Source organism: Procambarus clarkii, chromosome 64 (assembly GCF_040958095.1).
Source record: "Procambarus clarkii isolate CNS0578487 chromosome 64, FALCON_Pclarkii_2.0, whole genome shotgun sequence".
NCBI lineage: Eukaryota > Metazoa > Arthropoda > Malacostraca > Decapoda > Cambaridae > Procambarus > Procambarus clarkii.
The window spans coordinates 1,066,673-1,078,018 of NC_091213.1; the positions used below are offsets into that span (position 1 = coordinate 1,066,673).

An 11,346-nucleotide genomic window follows, 5' to 3' on the forward strand; every position below is an offset into this window, starting at 1 on the left:
TATATATATCCGCTCCAATATAGATATATATATATATATATATATATATATATATATATTATATATATATATATATATATGTATATATATGTATATATATATATATATATATATATATATATATATATATATATATATATATATATATATATATATATATATATATATATATATATGTATGTAATTATATATATATATAATGTATGTATGTAATTCATACATACTCCGCTCCAATATAGATATATATATATATATATATATATATATATATATATATATACGGCCATATATATATTATATATATATATATATATATATATATATATATATATATATATATTATATATATATATATATATATGTATATATATGTATATATATATATATATATATATATATATATATATATATATATATATATATATATATATATATATATATATATATATGTATGTAATTATATATATATATAATGTATGTATGTAATTCATACATACTCCGCTCCAATATAGATATATATATATATATATATATATATATATATATATATATATACGGCCATATATATATTATATATATATATATATATATATATATATATATATATATATATATATATATATATATATATATATAATATATATATATATATATATATATAATTACATACATACGTAATTATGTAATTATATATATATATATATATATATATATATACATATATATGTCGTACCTAATAGCCAGAACGCACTTCTCAGCCTACTATGCAAGGTCCGATTTGCCTAATAAGCCAAGTTTTCATGAATTAATGTTTTTTCGACTACCTAACCTACCTAACCTAACCTAACCTAGCTTTTTCGGCTACCTAACCTAACCTAACCTATAAAGATAGGTTAGGTTAGGTTAGGTAGGGTTGGTTAGGTTCGGTCATATATCTACGTTAATTTTAATTCCAATAAAAAAAAATTGACCTCATACATAATGAAATGGGTAGCTTTATCATTTCAAAAGAAAAAAATTTGAGAAAATATATTAATTCAGAAAAACTTGGCTTATTAGGCAAATCGGGCCTTGCATATTAGGCCGTGAAGTGCGTTCTGGCTACTAGGTACGACATTATATATATATATATATATATATATATATATATATATATATATATATATATATATATATAATGTCGTACCTAGTAGCCAGTACGCACTTCTCAGCCTATTATGCAAGGCCCGATTTGCCTAATAAGCCAAGTTTTCCTTAATTAATATATTTTCTCTATTTTTTTCTTATGAAATGATAAAGCTACCCATTTCATTATGTATGAGGTCAATTGCTTTTTATTGGAGTTAAAATTAACGTAAATATATGACCGAACCTAACCAACCCTACCTAACCTAACCTATCTTTATAGGTTAGGTTAGGTTAGGCAGCCGAAAAAGTTAGGTTAGGTTAGGTAGTCGAAAAAACATCAATTCATGAAAACTTGGATATTAGGCAAATCGGGCCTTGTATAGTAGGCTGAGAAGTGCGTTCTGGCTACTAGGTACGACATACTGTAACCCCGCGATTATCCGGGATTCAAACATCCGGAAAACGCCCTTATACGGCCAAAATCGTGATCGGATAAAGTTATCACAATATCCGGCCAAAATGGCCACAGGAACCGGATAAAAGCTGGTTTGGCCGGATGAAAATACGGCCATACGGTATTAATCCCGTCTGTGGCTCTAGACGCATGGTGGAGGTGGGTGGGGTGGGTGGGTGGTGTTGGGAGGGTGGGAGGGGTGCGTCAGGAGGGACCACCTGGGTACAGGAATTACCATTAATTTTAGAACAATTAATCATAGCCACAAACAAATGAAATAAGTACTAGTAATTATGTAATAACAAATAAATAAGTTTCCTAAAAGCATTGTGCACAGGCTGAAGTTTCCTTCAAAAATATTGTGAATTTTTTTCCTCCTGGCGGCCTACGTAACGCGCTATAGCTGCCCCACCCCAAGTGGACCCGTCCAACACTGGTCAACCCATGTGCGTCCATCCCTCGTGTTATACACAGTGCTGCGCCATTAGTGAAATATTTTTTTAAATAACTATTTTATTGTCATAGTAACTTTGAACATTTTTGGCCAAGACTATGTCTGGGAGCAGCATCAATCGTTCTGGAGGTGTTAAGAGGAAGAAAGTTGTCCTAACAATTAAAGACAAGTCACTGTTATACACCTCAACCAGTGCGGCCTCACAGTGTTGCGCCGTTAGTGAAATATTTTTTTAAATAACTTTCATAGTAATTTTGAACATTTTTGGCCAAGAATATGTCTGGTAGCAGCATCAATCATTCTGGAAGTGTTAAGAGGAAGAAGATTGTCCTAGCAATTAAAGACAAGTTACGTGTTGTTCAACCAGTGAGGCGTCACAGGCAGCCAAGCGCCTTCAACAAGTGAGGCGCCACAGGCAAGCCAAGCTCCTTCAACAAGTGAGGCATTACAGGCAAGCCAAGCTCCTTCAACAAGTGAGGCATTACAGGCAAGCCAAGCGCTTTCAACAAGTGACACGCCACAGGCAAGCCAAGTGCCTTCAACAAGTGAGGCGCAAGCAAGCGCCTTTAACAAGTGAGGCGTCACAGGCAAGCCAAGCGCCTTCAACAAGTGAGGTGCAAGCAAGCGCCTTCAACAAGTGAGACCTCACAGGCAACCCAAATGCCTTCAACCAGTGAGGCTTCAGCAGCTGGCAGTCAAAACTAACTTAGCTTAATGAACTGTACAGTAATTTTAAGTGTTAATTTTAGTGTTGTGTTAGTATAGGTTACGTAAATTGTTAAGAATTTTTAACTTCAAGATGTGTGGCATCAATCAAGAAGACGAACACCAACAAGGTAAGTTGAGGTTTCTAGTTGAATATTTAATAATTGTATGTGGCAAGGCAATTCAAATTATGTTGTTTGTAGTATAAAAATAGTTGGAAATGGTCACTTTTGGACTCGTAAGTGAAAAAGTACCATTATCCGAAAAATGTGATAATCCGGCTGGGGGTCCTTCCCATATAGTCCGGATGATCGAGTGGAGACAGTATATATATATATATAAACAAATAAATAAAAAATCTACCATAACCACTGTCTCACATAACAATGCTCACAGTACTTGCATATACCAAAACTTGCACTATTCTAGCTTAATCCTGAAAATGTTTACAATATGTTTATTAAGTTCATGACAACATTTTCTGCCATTCTACATGAGTTCATTCTTATTTTTATCTAGTCTGATCTGGGTATTTAATTTCTTCAACTGATAGTTTCTTCCTGATACAATTGAGCAGCAGTTTATCATCTTCCTTAGCTTAAGCTTCTCTCATTTTCAACTGCTTCTCTGTTTCTTAATTTTGTTTTCCTGTATATTTCCCAATTTCCTTCATTATTATTTGTTTTTTCCTTTACTACTTGTTCTTGGTCTTTGTGTCACGGCACCATGCCAACAATTATTGCTTGCTTATGTGTTTCTTATTTATTTTCAGTGATAGTAAACCTTTAATTTGATTGTCTTTCAAAGATTTTCCAAATATCCTGTATACTGTACTTTAATTACACTCACAATGATTAACACCATTTAAATAATATCTTTATGTTTTATCTCTGCCCAAATATAATGATACTGCTGTACTGATAAACTGTACTCGACACATTGGTAATGGCTGACAAGTAAAAGTTAAATTAAAGAATTACTAATGATATAACTTTAAAACAAGGACTGTCAAGCTCATCTAAATATGAGAAAACAATTTACTGTAAATGGTTGAAAAGATTTTTTGATAGTGGATAGGAGTCACTGGGAGTAATCATGTAAAGTAGATGTGGGCCTCAAATCAGGATATCTGAAAAGTTGAAAGACTGTATTCTAAGCCATTTTAACCAAATACAAAATTTCTTTATGAGTCAAGCCAATAAATATCTTTTACTTAATACAGTATTCTACTTTTTTAATCATTTTCAGATATGACAATTACCTTTGGTATCACAAACAATTAAAATAAACCAGCATTGAATGTAATGAAACGCCATTTTCTGGGTGAGCCCCGGAGGCTCCCTGGAGCTATTGGACTGATATGCGATGTATTAGTCTGGGGCATCAGTTAATTGGAGTTCAGCCTACCGGGAACTACGAGCCAGAACCTGGCCCTCTCAGAGAGGCAAAGGGAGCAATGGCCTATGGAAACCCCCTTGTGCTTGGGGGCATTCCATGTCTGCCATTGACTGGGGTTAACACCCAGAAAGGGAGGCATAAAACAGACCCCACAAATAGGAAAACTGCAACCGAAGACCGAACAGAGAAGCAGAACTTCCACAACCTAAAGAGCAAGCAAACATCACACACCGCTGCTTGTCCAAGCAGCCCTCCCCTTCCTGGGAGGGGGATGGGGGAGCCCTGGACTTCCCATGCTAGCTACTCAACACCTCCAGTTTGGAGGTGAGCATCAAAACAACGCAAAAACCGCAGACTGGAGGGAGGGGAGGATGCCAGGGAGCCTCTGGAGCTCACCCAGAGAATGGGGTTTCATTACAGTCAATGCTGGTTTTCTGTGGGAAGCCCCTCCAGCTCCTTGGAGCTACCTAACTAAGACAAGTAAAAGAGGGACTTACCCCGGGAGACAGCTACCACTCGCTCCTCAACTCAAAGTTGAGACCACTGGCTACAACCTGTGACCCAAAGCCACACACGAATGACCGGGACCAGGAAAATTAATCAAATAACAGATGGCCAGGACCCTGTTCAACCTCCAAAACCCCCGTACACGAATATCAGCCCAAGACATGTTGCTGAACACGACAGACAAAGCAGCAAACTTACAAACGTCATGGGCACGAGTGTAGACCGCAGGCTGGCTAAACCTTACGGACGACCTGGGAGACCCGAGCCTTGTAACAGGAAATGAGGGAAACCGGATCAACGCAAAGTGGGTCCCTGGACACAAAAGCCAATACGCGCAGATAATAGCGAAGAGCCGCAACCAGACAACACACATGATGCTCTCCTGGCCTGACCAACCAAGCATCAATGACCCAAGGGTCATTGATGCTTGGTAATTTCTGCTAGAACAACTGCAGTGTTTCTGAGATGACTTTGTGTTGACCTGCCAAGTCGCCCGTTTCACTCACTGCATCCCGAAATGCTTTTACACTGGTGAACTGTTGCTCCTCACACTCCTCCTTTGGCAGGCATGTTTTCACCAATCTTCTGAGACCCCGGGCATAGTCAAGTTCGATCCAACATCTTTCCTTGACGATGTGACTGTCGCCATCCGAAAACCCTCCATCTCATTCTTCGCCAGAAAAGAAGGAACAAACAATAACTGAACAAACCGACCACCATCACCGAAAGAGCAGAAACCCCTGTGCCACAGGAGAGCATGAAGCTCACACACCTGACCCCAAGAGGCCAATGCTAACAGAGGCAGTGCCTTAGAAAAACAATCTTGAACTGAAGGGGACACCATAAACTGAGGATGGACATTCCTGTGTCCATTCCGTGGACAGGGGTATGAACCAAGACAGGCCATCCACCAGGACAATGGACATCTGGATATGAACCACACGGAGGGCCAAACCCCAAGAATTTAGCAGACGAGTCACTTGAAGCGATCAGCCCCAAAGAGCCAAGGACCGAAGAGAACCCCCCCTGCAGTTCAGACAATGAACCACCAGAGAGCAGACCAAATGGAGCTGGGTCATGGATCCTTGAGCGACCCGAACTCTCCAAAGCGACAGCCAACCCATTGCAAACTCCCGCACCATGCTGTGAGCCCAACGGAAAGACGAAGCCCACCGCCCCTGGCCGGCCTGGTGAGTACTGGTCACAAAACCCCATTGCTCCGACCAGACAACACCGGCTCAGAAACTGGCACCAATGGCCCATCTCAACTGGAAGAACCCCAAGCCCTGGCATGACCCTTCTCAGAAACCCGTGAACGGGCCCCAGGGAGAACCAACATGTCCGACATAGGACTACAACTAGATGAGACCGCCTGCAGAAACTGAGCAACAGCAGCCCCTGCAAACAGCAACAGACAAAAAGGCAAAGAAAACCTAAGAGCCAGGGCCTAAGCAGATTCCAAAGAGAGCTAGCACAGCTTGACCGTACTCGAGGCGAGAGGCAAAGAGCAGAGACACTGCCTCCCGAGGAATCGGCGCAAACAGCTTCAACAGTGTGGCCGACACCCTAGCCGCCAAGGCAAGCACACCAGACTAAGGCCCAGCACTCAACGTCGCCACATTCTCTTCAAGCCAGTCCGAGGACAGCTTAAGAAGGGGAAAAGAAGCGCAATACTGAAACCAAATGCCCACGAGCGTGCAAGTCCTCAGTGACTAAAAATGCCATAAGGACCAGAACCTGCACATGCAGCTGAACAAGGCAAACATTCCAGGGAAGCACGGGCGAACAAGCACACATTAAGTTACTCAAACTCACCCACTAGGTAAACCTGCAGAACAGTAACCGCCTCCCACCACTTGAGCGTGCGGGTCCAACAAAACCCATGCCACGCCCACACCGAAAAGAAAGGGCAGTCTGCCAGCCAGGAAGACTCCAAAATCTCCAAACACACCCAATATGAGGAAGAAGAACCGAACTCAAACGAGGACGGATCCATCACAGAGGCATAATCCAGGTCTCACAAGAGGTAAGCCGGAAGAGCCTCTCAAACGACATTAGGCGAGATTCGAGAGGCAGAAAACCTCTGGAAAGAAGGAGCCGAGGAACCCAAGGGGAATCCATAACCGGTCGGGATGAGCCGACCCCAAATCATACAGGGAAAGAGGAGGTAAGAAAACCCCTCCCCCTGCAACAACAAACCCCCACAAAGAGGGAACCAAAACCCAAGCAGAATCAAAGAGGGGCCCAAACCCTCCAGGTTAACTCCTCCACAGCCCTGGGAGCCTCCAAACTAAGCTCCAGTGCAGAGCCGTCCTCCACACCCTCTACCCCCCGATGAAAAGGCAGAGAAGAAGGGGGTCCGCTGGTAAGACCCAGAAGCCTCGGCAGTAGGAACAGACTCAAATGCCTCCATCCCCCGACCCGAATCTCATCAGCAACTAAATTCTGCCCCGATTCCAAAACCCTCAGACGTTTAGGTGCCGGAAAAGGGGGAGGTGTGCAGGCCGAACAACACCAAACCTGGGAAGCACTTGGAAGTGTGGACAGAACCAAAGTCGAAGCAACTAACGTCCCCAAGTCCGGGTTCTTATAACCAAAACGGGGCAGCCTCGGGGCATCCGCATGGGCAACCAACCTAGCGCATTGCAGCAACCTAAATCTAGCATGCAATGCAATGTTTGGCGCCTGTACCCGAACCTCAGTGTCAAGAGAAGGAGTAAGTTGGAGTACGAGCAGAGAATATGACTCGCAAGACTCCAGATCAAAGGTGTCGTTGACCCAGCAGGCAGCATGACGGATGCAAAAGGTGACTATCACCCAGAGACAGGGGCACAGAGCAACCTTCAAACTCGCATAAGGCGAGGTGGAACTCGGAAGACGCATACATTGGTCAAATGAGCGCCAATGCGGTTTTCCAGGGCCAGCAGGCTGACTGCTATGGGAAGCCCAGGCAACGTACTGCAAAACCGGTTAGGCCCAAACAAGGGAAACTATTAAAAACTGAACCCCCTGTGACCTGCATAGTCATGGGGGTCTAGAGGAGGGCCATCAAAATAAGGCAAAAATAAGGCAAAAATAAGGCAAAATAAGGTAAGAAAACAAAAAGACAAGAAAACCCCCCAGCAAAACTACAACGTACCCAGAAGGAACAGGAACCGGCTACCGCATAGGTAGGCAAGCTACACAGTACCTTGCGCCCCTACCTGCAACAATATCACTTCCTGTCCAAGGCCACACAAAGGCCATGAAAACCACAGCTGGCCCCAAGGGTAGGGTAAATGCTGAGCAGCAAAAACCCCTACGGAAGCGGTTCCCGAAAGTTCAATGGAAGATAACCCGAGAACCCAATTGTAGTACTTACAGGGCGCTTAGAAAAGGTAGCCCTAAGCACATGCAGCCCCATTACTCTCAAATTTCTCCTGGCCACTGCACCACACACTGCAGAACACACCACTAAGGTACAAGGCCAGAGTTGACGACTGCCCCAGATCACATTAGCCAACGAACTGTAGGTTCATAGGTTTGTAGGTGTCGAGTAGCCAGTGCGTGGGGCTCCGGGGCTCCCCCCTCCCTCCTCCTCCTCCCAGGAAAGGGAGGGCTGCGCGGACAAGCAGTGCAGTTGCAGTGTGTGACGTTTGCTTGTTTGCTTGTTCTTTAGGTTGAGCGAGTTCTGCCTCTCTGTTCGGTCTTCGGTTGCTATTTTTTTACCATGTCTGGTCTGTTTTGTTATGCCTACTTTTCTAGGTGCTAACCCTGGTCAATGGCAGACATGGAATGTTCCAAGTACAAGGGGGTTTCCATAGGTCATTGCTCCCTTTGCCTCTCTGAGGGGGTCCAGATTCTGGCTCGTGGCCCCCAGTAGGCTGAACTTCAATTGACTGATGCCCCAAGACTAATATATCGCATATCAGTCCAATAGCTCCAGGGACCCAGAGGGGTTCCCCTCAGAAAAATGCTTTTAAATGTAGTCAAATTGCTAACTATGTAAGCTGTTACAAAGTACATTTTTTCTTTAAACTATTCTACGCTTCAAAATTGTATGAAAGAATTATCGACAAAACATGGCTGGAAGACCTGAGAGTAGCAAGGTGCACTAAGGGGAAGAATGGTGTGGGGAAGCAGAACATTATGGTAAGGGATCAAATTATTAGAGAGGCTCATCACCACGACACTGCAGGGACCAGGGGATTGTATATCGTTCTACTCTAGCCACCTTAACGTGTAACAGTCACATCGTCCAACATGCACCCATTCCTCTTGCAAGATTTATCAAGCCCTTCATAACCCAGAAATATTTACATTCTGTATTATGTCAATTTTATGACCTTTGGAAACCAGTGGGTATGCTGTGTATTTTCAGGATTAACAGAGCTTCAAAAATTCTGAGCTATCTCTAGCTCAAATATATAACTTAAGAAGACTTTAATCCTTAATGGCTAATTATCTACTCTAATGCCATTCCTTAGTATCACATCAAAACATCTACATCAAAAATTCCCATTTTTATGGCAACATTAATAACAAGGAGTTGCTCATGCATATTTAGGAACATTTTCAAATTGACAAAATATGCATACACCATATGGTTATTAATATGGACTAAATTAACAACTACTTAAAATGTTTGATCTTATACAATCTCAGCCATTCTATATTTTGATCACTACCCTCTTAAGTAAGTGGTATAAAGTAGAGAAAATATAATAGAAAGCCATATAATGGTGGCCAGAAAAAAAAACACCCAATATTTCATGATTCCATTAAATAAAATTGATATCATGCATCTTCAGACACCAAACTCAACATTATACAACATCCCAACTGGTTATTTATTATGGTAATGTTATATTCACGATCGCGTTTCCCATTTACTCTGAATGACGACAATATACAGAGTCTAAACTAGAGTCATTCCTCAAGTTATTGCAGTGTTTATCAGGCATGGGAAACTCAGAAAATAATAACTCATAATAAATTAAATTATCAGACAATTACTACTCTGTTATTAATTAAAACTATAAACAAATTAACAGCCAGCTATCCATAGGTTAAGCTGAATACTGACATCATGCAATCATTAACTGGTGATTTCTTAATGACTGATCAGAAAAGACATGTAGTAAGAAAAATATGGAAGCAAACTACATGAATTTTCTGTCATGATACCATCTGTGTGGATCACAAAAACTTGGGTTAATTTATTCTTTGGCCACCACAAACAAAACTAATGTTTTACCTTAACTATCCACTTTCCACCGGGGAGAAATATAGATGAATAACATCAATTTGTGTTCACTTACAGCTTTACACATTACGGTGTTCTTCAATTATCAAACAATTTCACAAATACAAAGGGAAACTCAATATTGCATAGCCATTTTAGCCCAGCTACACTGACCTTTTAGGATGTAATCGGTGAGTAATGTTGGTACAGTAGGACTGTCCTCATTTATGGCCATCAAAACTGAAATATATTAGACAAATTAATATAAATGATGGTATATGTTTGTTCATTTGTACATGCAGGGGACAAATTTCATAATAATAATAATAATAATAATAATAATAATAATAATAATAATATAATAATAATAATAATAACAATGAGAAAATCTGTATGAGCCTGTGATGAGGGTTTGAACCTATGCGGTGGGTGTTCCTACCCACACACTCTAGCGACTAGACCACGGCATGGTCAAAAGGATTGCAACCCTGAGTTCTACTGAACACACAAGGATTTCCTAAGGCTTCTACTGAAGCTAGAACATGATTTCCACACAATCCCTTAATGCACTCTGGCTCTGTCATCAAGGAATGTTCTACCTCTGGTGCTCCTCTTTCAATACAGAGAGAGTAATCACACTAACGTGACTGCATCAATGAAATAATCGACCATGACCATGTTTTTGACCATGTTGTGGTCTAGTCGCTAGAGCGTGTGGATAGGAAATCCACTGGGTAGGTTCGTACCCTCATCACGGCTCCTATAAATTTTCTCATTGATGCAATCTCTCTCTATGTAATAATAACAATAATAATAATACGGTAAGAAAAGGTAATTCAGTGTATGAGGAGTAAGTACTAACGCAATATGACTATATAGCACTTGGGAGGGAAATGAGATCAAGGAGCTGCGATAGAATGGAGAGAAGGAACGCTCAACCATTTGGATCATAAGTATCAAAAGACAACTGGTAATGGGTATAAATTGGCGAGCTGGGAAAGAACCCAATCCCTGGTGAGCAGACACATGGACTGACTGGCAGCTCACACCAACCAGTCATCAAGGTAGGCCAAAACCCAAACACCTAGCAGACGCAGTCAGAGCCACCACCTCCCGGCTAAGACTTGTCAAAATGTGAGGGGCCAGACTGAGCCCAAAAGAAAGGCAATGAAAGCAGTAAGCATGCTGCCCCACCACAAAACCTAACCAGACCCTGTACCCCAGATGAACAAGACGTGCCAATACGGTTCCTGAAAGTGCAGACAATTCATCCATGAACCTGGCTCCAAGAGAAGCCTGAGGTGAGGTACCTGGGACCTGGTTGATACCTGGTTGGTACCTGGGACCTGGGTTCTGGGAGTTCTTCTAATCCCCAAGCCCGGCCCGAGGCCAGGCTTGACTTGTGAGAGTTTGGTCCACTTAGGCTATTGCTTGGAGCGAGTGGTCATCTGAAAGGAAGGGGCAAAGAATCCAGGG

The 11,346-nt window shown here is 41.6% G+C and overlaps 1 protein-coding gene across 4 annotated transcripts in view; it reads right to left on the minus strand.

Moving 5' to 3' along the window:
- The window catches only part of LOC123768899 (fasciculation and elongation protein Unc-76), a 184,627-nt gene that overhangs the window by 43,691 nt on the left and 129,590 nt on the right, over positions 1 to 11,346 (minus strand). For 3 of the 4 annotated variants that reach the window (XM_045759687.2, XM_045759683.2, XM_045759682.2), the window contains one exon: positions 10,045 to 10,110. In XM_045759687.2, the coding sequence (XP_045615643.2) occupies positions 10,045 to 10,110 (66 nt within the window). Of the gene's footprint in view, positions 1 to 3,782; positions 3,871 to 10,044; positions 10,111 to 11,346 lie in introns of all 4 variants that reach the window. The other variant, XR_011223623.1, reaches the window with a different exon arrangement.